Here is an 18,139-nt window from a genome sequence, read left to right on the forward strand (position 1 = left end):
ACCTCGCAAAAATAATGAAGGCAAAGATCGAGAAGATGCAAGAAATGTTTAACAAAGACCTAGAAGAATTAAAGAACAAACACCTATAAGAATTAAAGAACAAACAAACAGAGATGAACAATACAATAACTGAAATGAGAAATACACTAGAAGGAATCAATGGCAGAAAAACTGAGGCACAAGAATGGATACGTGACCAGGAAGACAGAATGGTGGAATTCAGTGCTGCGAAACAGAATAAAGAAAAAAGAATGAAACGAAATGAAGACGGCCTAAGAGACCTCTGGGACAACATTAAACACAACAACATTTGCATTATAGGGGTCCCAGAAGGAGAAGAGAGAGAGAAAGGACCAGAGAAAATATCTGAAGAGATTACAGTTGAAAACTTCCCTAACATGGGAAAGGAAATAGCCACCCAAGTTCAGGAAGTGCAGAAAGTCCCAGGTGGGATACACCCAAGGAGAAACACACCAAGACACATAGTAATCAAATTGACAAAAATTAAAGACAAAGAAAAATTACTGAAAGCAACAAGGGAAAACGACAAATAACATAAAAGGGAACTCCCATAAGGTTAACAGTTGATTTCTCAGCAGAAACTCTACAAGGCAGAAGGGAGGGGCATGACATATTTAAAGTGATGAAGGGGAAGAATCTACAACCAAGATTACTCTACCCGCAAGGATCTCATTCAGATTCAACGGAGAAATCAAAAGCTTTACAAAAAACCAAAAGCTAAGAGAATTCAGCACCACCAAACCAGCTCTACAACAAACGCTAAAGGCACTTCTCTAAGTGGGAAACACAGGAGAAGAAAAGGACCTGCAAAAACAATCCCATAACAATTAAGAAAATGGTAATAGGAACATACATATTGATAATTACCTTAAACATGAATGGATTAAATGCTCCAACCAAAAGACACAGGCTCACTGAATGGCTACAAAACCAAGACCCATTGATATGCTATCTACAACAGACCCACTTCAGACCTAGGGACACATACAGACTGAAAGTGAGGGGATGGAAAAAGATATTCCATGAAAATGGAAATCAAAAGAAAGCTGGAGGAGCAATACTCATATCAGATAAAACAGACTTTAAAATAAAGAATGTTACAAGAGACAAGGAAGGACACTACTTAATGATCAAGGGATCAATCCAAGAAGAAGATATAATAATTATAAATATATATGCACCCAACGTAGAAGCACCTCAATACATAAGGCAACTGCTAACAGCTCTAAAAGAGGAAATTGACAGTAACACAATAATAGTGGGGGACATTAACACCTCACTTACACGAATGGACAGATTATCCAAACAGAAAATTAATAAAGAAGCGCAAGCTTAAAAGGACACAATAGACCAAATAGATTTAATTGATATTTATAGGACATTCCATCCAAAAGCAGCAGATTACACTTTCTTCTCAACTGTGCATGGAACATTCTCCAGGATAGCTCACACATCTTGGGTCACAAATCAAGCCTCAGTAAATTTCAGAAAATTGAAATCATATCAAGCATCTTTTCTGACCACAACAATATGAGATTAGAAATCAATTACAGGGAAAAAAACGTAAAAAACACAAACACATGGAGGCTAAACAATACGTTACTAAATAACCAAGAGATCACTGAAGAAATCAAAGAGAAAATCAAAAAATACCTACAGACAAATGACAATGAAAACACGACAATCCAAAACCTATGGAATACAGCAAAAGCAGTTCTAAGAGGGAAGTTTACAGCAATACAAGCCTACCTCAAGAAACAAGAAACATCTCAAATAAACAATCTAACCTTATACCTAAAGGAACTAGAGAAAGAAGAACAAACAAAACCCAAAGTTAGTAGAAGGAAAGAAATCATAAAGATCAGAGCAGAAATAAATGAAATAGAAACAAAGAAAACAATAGCAAAGATCAATAAAACTAAAAGCTGGTTCTTTGAGAAGATAAACAAAATTGATAAACCTTTAGCCAGATTCATAAAGAAAAAGAGGGAGAGGACTCAACTCAATAAGATTAGAAATGAAAAAGGAGAAGTTACAACAGACACCACAGAAATACAAAGCATCCTAAGAGGCTACTATAAGCAAATCTATGCCAATAAAATGGACAACCTGGAAGAAATGGACAAATTCTTAGAAAGGTATAACCTTCCAAGACTGAACCAGGAAGAAATAGAAAATATGAACAGACCAATCACAAGTAATGAAATTGAAACTGTGATTAAAAATCTTCCAACAAACAAAAGTCCAGGACCAGATGGCTTCATAGGAATTCTATCAAACATTTAGAGAAGAGCGAACACCCACTCTTCTCAAAGTCTTCCAAAAAACTGAAGAGGAAGGAACACTCCCAAACTCATTCTATGAGGCCACCATTGCCCTGATACCAAAACCAGACAAAGATACTACAAAAAAAGAAAATTACAGACCAATATCACTGACAAATATCGATGCAAAAATCCCCAACAAAATACTAGCAAACAGAATCCAACAGCACATTAAAAGGAACAGACACCATGATCAAGTGGGATTTATCCCAGGGATGCAAGCGTTCTTTAATATATGCAAATCAATCAATGTGATACACCATATTAACAAACTGAAGAATAAAAACCATATGATCATCTCCGTAGATGCAGAAAAAGCTTTTGACAAAATTCAACACCCATTTATGATAAAAAACTCTACAGAAAGTGGGCATAGAGGGAACCTACCTCAACATAATAAAGGCCATATACGACAAACCCACAGCAAACATCCTTCTCAATGGTGAAAAACTGAAAGCATTTCCTCTAAGATCAGGAACAAGACAAGGATGTCCACTCTCACCACTATTATTCAACACAGTTTTGGAAGTCCTAGCCACGGCAATCAGAGAAGAAAAAGAAATAAAAGGAATACAAATTGGAAAAGAAGAAGTAAACTGTCACTGTTTGCAGATGACATGATATTCTACATAGAGAATCCTAAAGATGCCACCAGAAAACTACTAGAGCTAATCAATGAATTTGGTAAAGTTGCAGGATACAAAATTAATGCACAGAAATCTCTTGCATTCCTATACACTAATGATGAAAAATCTAAAAGTGAAATTAAGGAAACACTCCCATTTCCCACTGCAACAAAAAGAATAAAATACCTAGGAATAAACCTACCTAGGGAGACAAAAGACCTGTATGCAGAAAACTATAAGACACTGATGAAAGAAATTAAAGATGATACAAACAGATGGAGAGATATACCATGTTCTTGGATTGGAAGAATCAATATTATGAAAATGACTATACTACCCAAAGCAATCTACAGAGTCAATGCAATCCCTGTCAAATTACCAGTGGCACTTTTTACGGAACTAGAACAAAAAATCTTAAAATTTGTATGGAGACACAAAACCCCAAATACCCAAAGCAGTCTTGAGGGGAAGAAACGGAGCAGGAGGAATCAGACTCCCTGACTTCAGACTATACTACAAAGCCACAGTAATCAAGACAGTATGGTACTGGCACAAAAACAGAAATACAGATCAATGGAACAGGATAGAAAGCCCAGAGATAAACCCATGCACCTATGGTCAACTAATCTCTGACAAAGGAGGCAAGGATATACAATGGAGAAAAGACAGTCTCTTCAATAAGTGATGCTGGGAAAACTGGACAGCTACATGGAAAAGAATGAAATTAGAACACTCCCTAACACCATACACAAAAATAAACTCAAAATGGATTAGAGACCTAAATGTAAGGCCAGACACTATAGAACTCTTAGAGGAAAACATAGGAAGAACACTCTTTGACATAAATCACAGCAAGCTCTTTTTTGATCCACCTCCTAGAGTAATGGAAATAAAAACAAAAATAAACAAATGGGACCTAATGAAACTTAAAAGCTTTTGCACAGCAAAGGAAACTACAAACAAGACGAAAAGACAACCCTCACAATGGGAGAAAATATTTACAAATGAATCAATGGACAAAAGATTAATCTCCAAAATATATAAACAGCTCATGCAGCTCAATATTAAAAAAATAAACAACCCAATCCAAAAATGGATGGAAGACCTAAATAGACATTTCTCCAAAGAAGACATACAGATGGCCTAGAAGTACATGAAAAGCTGCTCAACATCACTAATTATTAGAGAAATGGAAATCAAAAGTACAATGAGGTATCACCTCACACCAGTTAGAATGGGCATCATCAGAAAAGCTACAAACAACAAATGCTGGAGAGAGTGTGGAGAAAAGGGAACCCTCTTGCACTTTTGGTGGGAATGTAAATTGATACAGCCACCATGGAGAACAGTATGGAGGTTCCTTAAAAAACTAAAAATAGAATTACCATGCAAGCCAGCAATCCCACTACTGGGCATATACCCAGAGAAAACCGTAATTCAAAAGGACACATGCACCCCAATATTCATTGCAGCACTATTTACAATAGCCAGGTCATGGAAGCAACCTAAATGCCCATCGACAGACAAATGGATAAAGAAGATGTGGTACATATATACAATGGAATATTACTCAGCCATAAAAAGGAACGAAATTGGGTCATTTGTAGAGACGTGGTTGGATCTAGAGACTGCCATACAGAGTGAAGTAAGTCAGAAAGAGAAAAACAAATATTGTATATTAATGCATATATGTGGAACCTAGAAAAATGGTACAGATGAACTGGTTTGTAGGGCAGAAATAGAGACACAGATGTAGAGAATAAACGTATGGACACCAAGAGTGGAACGTGGCAGGGCGGGGTGGTGGTGTGATGAATTGGGAGATTGGGATTGACAATATGTACACTAATATGTATAAAATGGATAACTAATAAGAACCTGCTGTATAAAAAAATAAGTAAAATATAATTCCAAATAATATGAATATATACACATATACACATATATAAATGCACTATATATATATGCTACACACAGTCACAGCATATATACACAATACACATCATACATAATACATGAATATACACTGTAAATAAATACATACTGTAAAAATATATTGCACTAAGTATGTGCATATTATTTTGGAAAGAAGGGACTATTTTACCCTTCCACTGATAATAGGAACACTGGAAACTCAAGCTCTGCTACCTCCAGTGGGTAATTTGGATTTTCTGGGAGGAAAAAGAGACCCAGATTTGGGAACACACATCCAAAGCTTCAGCATATACGTAATAAGATTGTGCTTCTTCCTAAGCTCATGTATAGAAAACTGCTAGGCACTAGCCTGATTAGAGTAACCACCACTTATCTGTGCTGTAGAAGCAGAAATCAGGGTCTCTCACATAAAGAATCTCATACCATGAGCCACCTAGAAAAGCCCGTTTCAACCATTTACATTCAAGCCGTGGAATCTCATCTTTGGCTCAGTATTCTTTCCCGAGGCTAGAGTTTGCCAGGATGAGGGTTTGTGCTGTGCACTCAGAGGGGAGAATGGACAACAGTGCCCTGGCAGCAGCAATGATGAGCGAGCAGCCCCTGCCTTGCTCAAACCTAAACTGAGAGGGACGGGAAAGGCAGCAGAAGCCCCAGAGCTGACCAGACCAGGGGGGCTGAATATCTGAAAATTGCCTCCATTTCAAAGCCTTCTCTCTGTCAGATAGCAGACTCAGTAATGGAAAGTTAAAAAAGAACCTTTGAAAATGCTTTTGCCTTTCTAAACATATTTGAACTAAAAGGTGGAATTATTTGCAGCATTCTACCACTCAGACCAAGAGGGGTTAAGGCACGGGTTCAGATTTCCCACAGAGAAGAAAATGTATAACCAGTGAATTGCACCATGTTTCCTGCATTGTTAATGATCCTTCGGAGTGGGAGACAATGAGGGGGGCACAAACAGGTCGTCATCCACCAAGGAACACACAGTTCATAACAATGGGCATTGCTTTTTTGAGACTGAGGGGTGCAGGTGAGGGCTAGCAAGCTACTACAACAGGCTAATTTAACGTGTGGGATTAATATGTTAATTTGATGCTCTCCTGTTTGGTTAAGTATTGCATTTCTATATTTCTAAGTCTGGCATTCAAATCTATGGGGGGACCATTTGGCCTCTCTAACCTCTTTTCCTCCATTCTCCCCAGTGACAGCCCCTTGACTGTCAAAGCAGCCTCCTCACCTGAACATGGCATGCCCACTCCTGACTTCAGGCTGTGTGTGCTATTCCCCTGGCCTTGAGCCTGTCTTCTCTCTACTTACCTATCCAAATCCAAGATCTTAATTCCTCAGAATCCTACTCAAGCCCCAGATCTTTAAATAAACCATTCCTAAAAGCTTAGCTCACTCTGACCACCACCCCTTATGAACATCAGCTGCCTCTATGACTCAATCTGGTCTCTCTGCACATAATGCCTCATACTGGTCCTCAACTGGTTTGCACACATCTTGCCTCTCCAACCAAATCATAAACTCGTGGGGATGGGGATGATGACTCGCCGCTCTTCTCTTCCACTGTTGGCACTCTGACATGGAGCCATAACCTCACCTGACTTGACACCCCAATAGCATCAACACCATTGACCACTCCCCTCCATGAAGTACCTTCTTTTTCTTGGTCTCTGTGAAATTATCCTCTAGATTTCCCTCCCACCTCTTGGCCCCTCCTTCTCTACCTAACTTCTAAATATTGGTGTCTTCAGGTTCATTCCTGGGCAGTCTCCTTTTCCTCTCTTTCTGTACTCCCTCTCTTTAGAAAGTCTCAGACAATTCCACAGCTCCAAAATATCATCTACATGCTCCCAAACATCTGTCTCTAGCCCAGACCTTTCTTCTGAGCAATGCCTGGGAAGAATAGGCCAATTAGTATTTTATGATATTTATGAAGACAAGTCCATTTTTAAAATATAAATCACTTAGCTCCTCATAGAGAAAAGCTCTCATTCCATGGTTTTATTGTCTCTCTAATCCATAGGAGCCACTGCAAAGATGATCATCCTGATAGGAGGCCAGGTGAGATACCTTATTCATGGAGGAAATTGACTAATAATAGACTGTACCATTATACACTGATAGACTAGTACACTGTATTCACTGAAGCACCAAAAGAATATGCAAAAAAAGGAATGAGGAGGGAGGGATCAAGTTTTTCACTCAGAGTTCCCCAACTGCAATGTGTCTCCCACACAGGGCACTGAAATTTTTTTTTTCCTAGATGAGCAAACTCAGAAACAAAGGACCAGGTTGAATCTGCCTAAATGGGCTCAGTCTAAGAAGGGCTCTGGTCTGAAGAAAAGGGCCATTGACAGGAAGCACTTGATCTCTGTTTGTCGAAATGAATCCAAGTGGTGGAGGAATAGAAGACCATGAGCCATTGTCCAACAGAATAACTCTTCTCAGACAGGTTTGCTTTGTATTCCTTCAGTGAGTTAGCTGGGGCTATGATCACTGACCTCCAGTGAAAAGGTTTTCTGATCAGGCCAACTGCCATGTACATCTTGCCAACTGGTGAGTTAGGGTTCCACAGAACTAGGAAACCACTGGGTGGATCATGCCAATAGTTTTACAGTCAATTATCCTTTCAAGTTGACTGATCTCTCAAACTCCTCTTCAAAATCAAACTGATCAATATAACTGATAAACTGACTGGACATTACCACAGAGCTTTGGGTTCTTTCTGACACACCAGAGTATCAGGTCCCTCCAAGAACCATTAGACTGACCATCCATGATTTTCACTGGAGGCATGTTTTCTCAATTAAGTCTATACATGGAAATTTTACTGCTTCAGAAAGGACATAAATCAGCTCAGCAGGACACTCTTGGGGCAAAGAAGAAGGGACAAGGGCTGGGGGGAGGAGGACGTATTTAAATTATTCAATGAAATGGAAATCAGGGGTGGGGTGGGTGAGCAGCTTGAGATGTAGATTCTCCTTTGTGTAGGAATAGCTAACAAGCAGCCTGAAGGTGTCTTCCTTCAAAGGAGAGATCAAAAGCTTTAAATGATACATTAAACAAGATGGACTTAATTGATATTTATAGGACATTCCATTCAAAAACAACAGAATACACATTCTTCTCAAGTGCTCATGGAACATTCTTCAGGAGAGATCATATCTTGAGTCACAAACCAAGCCTCGGTAAATTTAAGAAAATTGAAATCATATCAAGTAACTTTTCCGACCACATTGCTATGAGACTAGATATCAATTACAGGGAAAAATCTGTAAAAAATACAAACACATGGAGGCTAAACAACACACTACTTAATAACCAAGAGATCAATGAAGAAATCAAAGAAAAATCAAAAAATACCTGGAAACAAATGACAGTGAAAACACGACAACCCAAAACCTATGGGATGCAGCAAAAGCAGTTCTAACAGGGAAGTTTATAGCAATACAATCCTACCTTAAGAAACAAGAAACATCTCAAACAAACAACCTAACCTTACACCTAAAGCAATTAGAGAAAGAAGAACAAAAAACCCCCAAAGTTAGCAAAAGGAAAGAAATCATAAAGATCAGATCAGAAATAAATGAAAAAGAAATGAAGGAAACGATAGCAAAGATCAATAACACTAAAAGCTGGTTCTTTGAGAAGATAAACAAAATTGATAAACCATTAGCCAGACTCATCATGAAAAAAAGGGAAAAGACTCAAATCAATAGAATTAGAAATGAAAAAGGAGAAGTAACAACTGACACTGCAGAAATACAAAGGATCATGAGAGATTACTACAAGCAACTCTATGCCAATAAAATGGACAACCTGGAAGAAATGGAGAAATTCTTAGAAATGCCCAACCTTCCAAGGCTGAACCAGGAAGAAATAGAAAATATGAACAGACCAATCACAAGCACTGAAATTGAAACTGTGATTAAAAACCTTCCAACAAACAAAAGGCCAGGATCAGATGGCTTCACAGGCGAATTCTATCAAACATTTAGAGAAGAGCTAACACCTATCCTTCTCAAACTCCTCCAAAATGTAGCAGAGGGAGGAACACTCCCAAACTCATTCTACGAGGCCACCATCACCCTGATACCAAAACCAGACAAAGATGTCACAAAGAAAGAAAACTACAGGCCAATATCACTGATGAACATAGATGCAAAAATCCTCAACAAAATACTAGCAAACAGAATCCGACAGCACATTAAAAGGATCAAACACCATGATCAAGTGGGGTTTATCCCAGGAATGCAAGGATTCTTCAGTATATGCAAATCAATCAATGTGATACACCATATTAAGAAACTGAAGGAGAAAAACCATATGATCATCCCAATAGATGCAGAGAAAGCTTTCGACCTGAAGAGGCAAAGCAATCTTGAGAAAGAAAAACTGAGCTGGAGGAATCAGGCTCCCTGACTTCAGACTATACTACAAAGCCACAGTAATCAAGACAGTATGGTACTGGCACAAAAACAGAAATACAGATCAATGGAACAGGATAGAAAGCCCAGAGATAAACCCATGCACCTATGGTCACCTTATCTTTGATAAAGGAGGCAAGCATATACAGTGGAGAAAAGACAGCCTCTTCAATAAGTGGTGCTGGGAAAACTGGACAGCTACATGTAAAAGAATGAAATTAGAACACTCCCTAACACCATACACAAAAATAAACTCAAAATGGATTAAAGACCTAAATGTAAGGCCAGACACTATTAAACTCTTAGAGGAAAATATAGACAGAACACTCTGTGACATAAATCACAGCAAGATCCTTTTTGACCCACCTCCTAGAGAAATGGAAATAAAAACAAAAATAAACAAATGAGACCCAATGAAACTTAAAAGCTTTTGCACAGCAAAGGAAACCATGAACAAGATGAAAAGACAGCCCTCAGAATGGGAGAAAATATTTGCAAATGAAGCAACTGACAAAGGATTATTCTCCAAGATTTACAAGCAGCTCGTGCAGCTCAATATCAAAAAAACAAACAACCCAATCCAAAAATGGGCAGAAGACCTAAATAGACATTTCTCCAAAGAAGATATACAGATTGCCAACAAACACATGAAAGAATGCTCAACATCATTAATCATTAGAGAAATGCAAATCAAAACTACAATGAGATATCATCTCACACCAGTCAGAATGGCCAGCATCAAAAAATCTACAAACAATAAATGCTGGAGAGGGTGTGGAGAAAAGGGAACCCTCTTGCACTGTTGGTGGGAATGTAAATTGATACAGCCACTATGGAGAACAGTATGGAGGTTCCTTAAAAAACTACAAATAGAACTACCATACGACCCAGCAATCCCACTACTGGGCATATACCCAGAGAAAACCATAATTCAAAAAGAGTCATGTACCACAATGTTCACTGCAGCTCTATTTACAACAGCCAGGACATGGAAGCAACCTAAGTGTCCATCGACAGATGAATGGATAAAGAAGGTGTGGCACATATATACAATGGAATATTACTCAGCCATAAAAAGAAACGAAATTGAGTTTTATGTGGTGAGGTGGATGGACCTAGAGTCTGTCATACAGAGTGAAGTAAGTCAGAAAGAGAAAAACAAATATCGTACACTAACACATATATACAGAATCAAAAAAAAAAAAAAAAAAAAAAAATGGTCGTGGAGAACCTAGGGGCAAGACGAGAATAAAGAACCAGACCTACTAGAGAATGAACTTGAGGATATGGTGAGGGGGAGGGGTAAGATGTGACAGGGTGAGAGAGTGGCATGGACATATATACACTACTAAATGTAAAATAGATAGCTAGTGGGGAGCAGCCGCATAGCACAGGGAGATCAGCTCGGTGCTTTGTGACCACCTAGAGGGGTGGGATAGGGAGGGTGGGAGGGAGACGCAAGAGGGAAGAGATATGGGGACATATGTATACGTATAACTGATTCACTTTGTTATAAAGCGGAAACTCACACACCATTGTAAAGCAATTATACTCCAATAAAGATGTTTAAAAAAAAAAAAAAGGAGAGATCAAATCGAGAATTGGCAAGAAGTAGTGTCTCTCTACTGATGCTTCAAAATGTTTCCACTTATTAAAAGATTTCTATGCTGAACACAAATTCTAGCTCCCCGGGAGAGTACTTGTACAGAGAAAAAGCATGCTGCTTTAGCAGTTACTCCTCTTCATCCACCCTGCTTGGTGCTTTGTGAAAATGCCTTTTGTCTGCTTCCTACAGCTCTGGGCCTCAGTGAGTCACAGCCAATAATCCCCCCTCTCATAAAGCAGCAGGGTACCAGGAAGGCTAACTCCTCCCTCCCCTTTTCTTTCCTCTCTATATATTTTGTGCATCACTAGACCAATTAGCATTTTGCCATCACTAGACCAATTAGTGTCTACCCTGCTACAAAACAATCTCCCTATATAATGTTCAATAAGCCTCAGCCTTAGTGAGTTCTTCCAGTATTCAATCTATATTCTTCATGCTGCTGTGTAAGCTTATTTCCTCTTATATGCCCCTCAGGAAAGTCAGAAAATATATTCACTCATTCATTCAGCAAGTATGTACTGCATGCTTACTCTGTGCCAGGCATCATGATATGTGTCAAGGATACAGATCTCTGATTTCATGAGGCTTACAGTCTGGTGAGGGAGATAAGGATTAAACAAGTTATTGTATAAAAATACTTCATTGTAACTGTGATAAGTACAATAGAAGAGACCACGTACAAGGTGCCCCAAATGAGTTACTAATTGGGACCTGATTGACTTAGGAGGGTCAGTAAAAGGTACCCAAACAAGCTGTCATTGAAGGTGAAATATGAAGGATGAAATAGGAGGGAAAGGAGCAAGAGCATTCTAGAGATGGAAGAGCCTGTGCAGGGTAGCTGGGGCTGGAGGGCCCAGGTATGTAAACGAACAGAAGGAAGGACAGAGTGCGAGGGGAGAGAGGCAGAGAGGATGGAGAGAGTAGCAAGATCAAGATCAGCCAAGGCCTTATAGGTCATCTTAAATATTGTGGACTGAGCCCCAAGAAAATGGGATGCCACTAAGGATTTTAAGGACAACAACATGGTTAGGTTTTTATTGAGAAGCGTCACTTAGTACTGAGAATAATGAACTGAAGAAGGCAAAAGTGGAAGCAGGGAGACCAGTTCAAAGCTACTTGGTAGACTGGGCAAGAAATGATAACAGTGGGGTTAGGATGATTCAGTGGAAATGGAAACAATTTTTAAAAATTAAGATCTACCTAGGAGGTAGAACGTACAGTACATACAAGTAGAACTGGGAGAGAGGGAGGTACAAAGGATAACTTGATGGTTTTGGCCTTGAGTGACTAGAAAGATGACAGTGGCTTTTGCAGAAATAGAGGATGCTAGAGGCAAAGGAGGTAATTGGAATTATTGGGGGACGGGGGTCCACGTGTTCAGTATTACGCATGTTAAGTCTGAGATATCTGTGAGATGTTCAAGTGAAGAGGTTCAGTAGCCAGCTGGATATACAAGGCACCACATCAGTAATAAAAATCATTCTATATTATAGCAGAGTCAAACACTATATTCTTTTACTTTTTTTTTTTTTTTTCTAGAAAAGGGGTATGTTCCAGAACTGTATTGTTCAAAATGGAAGCCACTAGCCACAAGGGGGCTGCTTAGATTCAAATTAATTAAAGTTAAATAAATTTAAAAACTAGTTTCTCAGTGCGCCTCAGCTAGGCGCATTTCAAGTACTCAGTGTGGCTCGTGATTACTTGCATTGGACAACACAATGGACATTTCCATTACTGCATAAAGTTCGATGGGAAAGCCCTGGCTAGAACGTCAGAGGGCTTCCTATTTACAACACTCAGCTCCCACTGGTCTTTCAGTGAGTGTTCAACTGTCACCAAGAAATAGAATCCTACTGTATTTTGTGTCCCAGACAAAGCTTTGAGGTTGAAGATGAAGAAGATATGGGAAAAGAAGTAATGATAATCCTTGTTATTCAGATATCTTTCAATCCATCATAAAAAAACAAAACAACAAAAAAAACAGATGAAGGATGAAAGGCATGGGGAGAGTGTATAAGAGGCATGGGGAGAGAGCCCACATTTTAAAAATACTATCAGATCAACTGGGGAGACTAAAATCAGATGAAATTAAGTACCAAGGAGGCATTAAGTGCTTATTTGGATTTTGACAAAAGAATGGTAAATTTATAGCCAAATTTTACAATAACTAAAAATGGAGTATAACCTTTAAAACTGTGAATCACTATTTTGTACACCTGTAACTTATATAATATTGTACAATAATACTGTATCTCAATTTTAAAAATGAATGGGAATGGGCTTCCCTGGTGGCGCAGTGGTTGAGAATCTGCCTGCCAATGCAGGGGACACAGGTTTGCGCCCTGGTCTGGGAAGATCCCACATGCCGCGGAGCAACTAGGCCCGTGAGCCACAACTACTGAACCTGCGCGTCTGGAGCCTGTGTTCCGCAACAAGAGAGGCCACGACAGTGAGAGGCCCACGCACCGCGATGAAGAGTGGCCCCCGCTTGCCGCAACTAGAGAAAGCCCTAGCACAGAAACGAAGACCCAACATAGCAATCACTCACTCAATCAATCAATCTTTAAAAAAAAAAATGAATGGGAAATGGATACATGAAAGAGAGGGAAGGATGTAACCAAAGTGGGGAAACAATTTATTCAAAAGGCTGTGTACATCTGGAATGCCAGCCATGTTTTTCTGAAAGAAAACAGAATCTGTGCTGAACTGTATAAGAAGCAGAGTAATGGAGAAAAAGTCCATAACTGGACAAGTGGAAGAAGAACTAAAGAACCCAATTTGGAAGCATTAATTGTGTACTGACTCACTGAGGCTAACTCAGACATGCAGCTAACCATTGGGGATATAAGTAATAATGGGGTCCTGACCTTGTGCTCAAGGAGCTCCTAGTCCAAACAGCCATAACCAACCACCAGGCTGTCAGGATGCAAGACAGGTGATAAAAAATAGGTTTTACAAAATGTGTTCTTGCTCAATAAATATGAAAACTAAACACCACATTTGCAATATACAAGACACATATCTCACCAAAAAAATGCACGTTCAGAAATTACTATACACCTGGGAGCTTGAATTGCGGATGGAAGCTCAAATGAGGTGAACACGTGAAGGTCCTGGAATGAGCTGTGATGGGGCAGAGCAGACATTCAAGTGCTTCATCCTGTGAGCATGTCTTTTCACTGTCTTCCTTCATTTTTAACCAAAATTAACAAGCCATACACTACATTGCACAGTGTGGGTTACTCCTTTAATATTTTAGATTCTTTAGATTTCTTAGTAATGTAAGCCATGGCTCAAAGTCTACGGAGCTCTGCTTAAGATTAAGTTCAAGGTTAATGTCAGACCCTTCGTGAGGGAACATGGAAATGTGTTATAGGGCTTCAGCCGGGGCTGAAAAGAATTTTCTGGCTTTCACGGCTGATGACTGGGTTTCCCACTTTGGGGAAGACTACTTAGATTTGAGGGTGAAGTTTGAAACCTTTATGATACCACCTTTTATGGTTTTTCTTTGTGTTACAAAGCCATGACTTTCATTGAAATTCCACTTTCTACTGGAATTCACTGACATTTCTTTCCTGCTGATTGCTGGGTACTAGTACTGAACAAAATACTTACCTGTAAACATACATAAACATATTTAAATTCCTTCAGGAGTGTTATTTTTGCTATGTGCTTTGTATCAGTTTTTATTGAAACGACTGTCCACTTGTACTATGGCTATCTTTACAGAAAAACACTCAAATGTATCATATTTTGGTGATGTTGGTTTTTTGAAATATATTTGCTTTAGTTGCAAATATGGGGGGAATTTACCCACATTAATCATTTCCCAGTAAATTTCTTGTGTTTTACTGCCTGCTGTGAACACTGATGCTAGCGTTATTTCTTTTTAGATACTTTTTTCAGGGTTATCGGAATATTGCTGCATATTCAGAATTGATGATTTCCTGTAAGATTCTAATACATACTATGCCACATTTACATGATAAAACACCTGCTCACAGTTTAAAATCACTTAAAATATGTGTGTAAAGAAAAGCCCTTAATTTTCCAAATCACTTGCCTATAGAGTGCGAATGTGTGTTAAATCCTTACCTGATTTTTATGCTACTAAAACCTATCAAAATAGCAACGATTAAAAATACCAGTACTACTCAGTATTGGCAAGGGCATTCTCAGGCACTGTTGGGTAGGAATGTAAATTGGCAAACTCTGTCTACAGGGCAGTTAAGAAACAGGTAAGCAGTATGCATGGCAAAACTTAAAAGTGAGAAAAACCTTTAACTTAGCCATGTTACACTGAAGAATGCATCCTGGTTATGACAGTCATTTCAATGCAGCTGGTAACTGCAAACAAACTGGAGCAATATGTTAATAATAGGAGACTAATTAAATAAGTTATGACATATCCACATAATGGAATTCTATGAAGCCATTAAAAAGGGTTGTTAGAAATGCATTTGATGACAAAGAAAGGGGTCCTGATACAACTGTATCTCTAGTATAATAGCATGTTTTAAATGTTGTGTGTGTGTGTGTGTGTGTGTGTGTAGAGAGAGAGAGAAAAAATTTAGAAGAATGGGTATTAACAGTGGTTTCTCTTGAGGAGACTTTTTTCTTATACTTGTCTGAATTTTCTAATTCTCATATAATAAATATGTATTACTTTTATAGTTAAAACATTTATTTTTTAAAAATAGCTACAGAAGCCTTTTTTTTTTTCAGCTGTCCTACCTCTGAGCACACGAGTTTTGAACCCATCTAGCAAGAATGGCCCACAATGGGGTAAACGTGATGACCACCTTCCCTCCCAAACCCGGTCCACCGAGCTTGGCTGCCCGCTAGTGCACAAGCAAGGACCCAGCTCACCAAGCTGTCCTGGATGCGCGGCGCCTGCACAAGCCTCTGGACTCCGTTTTCCACGGTGACTCCCAGCCAGTTGAGTGTTGCCCAGCACCAGAGGTAGTCATTCCCACCATGCCAGAAGCTCACAAACGCAAATGTCATTGCAGTGGAAAACAGTGTCCCTAGCAGGCCATGCTGGGACCCGCCCGCTGGAATGTACACATACCTAGAGACAGAAGAGGTTGTTAGGAACCATGTGGAGGGCTGTCCCGGCAATACCAGTCGCTCCCGGGCGTGATTCTCCCGTCACATGTTGCTATTCACCATGTGCAGACCCTTCCTGACTTCCAGGAAGCCACAGAGCACTCCCTGAATTCTCCATCACACACAGAGGTGGCAATACATAAACCTCAGCTCTGAGGGGCTTTAGCTTAAATGAACACACAGGCTAAAGAGCTCTCATTACTAGAGCAAAATAGCACTTATAGGAGGTACGGTGAGGAGTATTGAATTTAGAGTTTCTAAAAGGGATGCACCCAACCCTAGAAGCTCACTCACAGAATGGCAATTAAGTTTCTGGTTACATGGGGACACCAGATTTCAAGGCAGGTATGTATTTTACAGCTCAAACTATTAAGTTTCTGGTAAACCCAGTATTTAAGCACAGTTGCTGAATTCAGGCCCCTAAATGGCAGGACAGCTCCTGCAGAAGAGGGGTGCCAAGGCCAGATCCTCGAGCTTTCCTGGCAAGTTGCCCAGAAGCAGTAACGAATTCGCAAGTGAAGAGAAGAGCCCTGTGCTCATAGGGCAGCCGACTCATCACCCGAAAGGCACAGCCATCCCTCGGGTATGTTCTCTACTGCTGAGACAGCTGTCTGACTACATACCCACAGAGCCATGTTCTTCAATCAGTATGTTCCTGCTAGAGTTGGGCAAAACTCACATCTTGGGTTGTCAGGATCTGGACAACTAGGAACACACCCTCCTTTTTTTTAAAAAAAGCAGCCTTTTTTTAAAAGCCCATAGGCCTTTGTTTACTGCTGGTCAGTGCTTCTTTGTCCAACCTTCTTCCACGAAGGAGAAGGAAATCATCATTTCCTGAATACACAGTGTGTCCCAGGCACAGCACTAGACACTTTCCATGGATCACTCGGCTTGATTCTTTGAAACACCATATGCTGTTCTAGCATGCCAACCCATGGACAAGTTGTCTTGTTTATATATTATTTTAATATTTTCTCAGAAATGTTATTTTGAAAATCATTTTCGAATAGGACAGTTTTATAGGCAAGCCAAAAAATACAAAATAAAAACCATTCCCCAGTCAATAAATACTTCTAAAGACTATGTGACTATAAGTATTTTTAAATGTCCTCCCTCACTTTCAAAGGTGCTCCAGGTTAGATGGTAGCTTATGTGATCAGCTTAGCTAGCCCCACTATCTGGGTGAGAAAAACAGGCTGACAAAGGGAAGAGCCTAGATGCAAATCTGCATCTATGGCACCAGAGTTAATGTTTTCCATTACACCTCTGGGTTTATTTTGAAAGCCCTCCTATCTTACATCCCAATCTGAAACAAACCGGAAAGCATGTGAGAGTGTAGGTATTTCAGAAACAAGCAAAGCAAAGAAAATACTTCCTCTTGTGCACCAACAAGACCATCTTGACAATCAAGTTAGCAAATACGCATCAAGCACTCACTACAGATTAGGGAATCCTCCATCTGTTGTCAAGCATTTATTTAGGCCTCCAGTGCAGTCCTGGCATTATAAGCAACACAGAGACATAAGACGTTGTTCCTGTCCAAAGGACAGGTATAGCTGGTTGTGAAACAATAGCAAACAAGTCCCATCATTAAGCTGATACGGTACTTGTTTGCTATATGATATGGTACAAAGTAGACCAGGAGGGCTTAAGAGTGTAGAGGAGAACAGGGTCAGTGGAGGCGAGTGGGTTATGGGAGGCTTAATGGTAAAGGTCCCCACCCTGGCAAGGCCTAGAGGATGAATTTTGCCAGGCAAAGGGGAGAAGGGTGGGTGTTGCATCATGGACCGAGAAGCAGTGGGCAATGAGCCAGAAAAGCCTGACAGCCCCAGGAATAGGTGTTTTATTTGGCATTCTGCTGCCCCCTACAGGCTGCTTGGTTATTGGTGTAGAATACTCAGCAGAGGCAAAAAATGGACCACAAACCTCTGCAGCCTCCTACTTGCATGAAGGTAACCACTGACCCATCATGGAGCTCCATGAGGCTATACGCCACTTCATACAATCAGTTCTGTGTGTAAGAAGGTTGCATATTAAAAAAAAAAAAAAAAATGGGGTGGTCAAACCAAGTTCAAAAGGATAAGG

The 18,139-nt window shown here is 39.7% G+C and overlaps 1 protein-coding gene across 7 annotated transcripts in view; it reads right to left on the reverse strand.

The window, feature by feature from the left end:
• HHAT (hedgehog acyltransferase) overlaps positions 1 to 18,139 on the reverse strand; it is a 353,787-nt gene that overhangs the window by 68,982 nt on the left and 266,666 nt on the right. For all 7 annotated transcript variants that reach the window (XM_068538433.1, XM_068538438.1, XM_068538437.1 and 4 more), the window contains one exon: positions 15,815 to 16,016. In XM_068538433.1, the coding sequence (XP_068394534.1) occupies positions 15,815 to 16,016 (202 nt within the window). The remainder of the gene's footprint in view (positions 1 to 15,814; positions 16,017 to 18,139) is intronic.

Source organism: Eschrichtius robustus, chromosome 3, assembly GCF_028021215.1.
Source record: "Eschrichtius robustus isolate mEscRob2 chromosome 3, mEscRob2.pri, whole genome shotgun sequence".
Taxonomy (NCBI): domain Eukaryota; kingdom Metazoa; phylum Chordata; class Mammalia; order Artiodactyla; family Eschrichtiidae; genus Eschrichtius; species Eschrichtius robustus.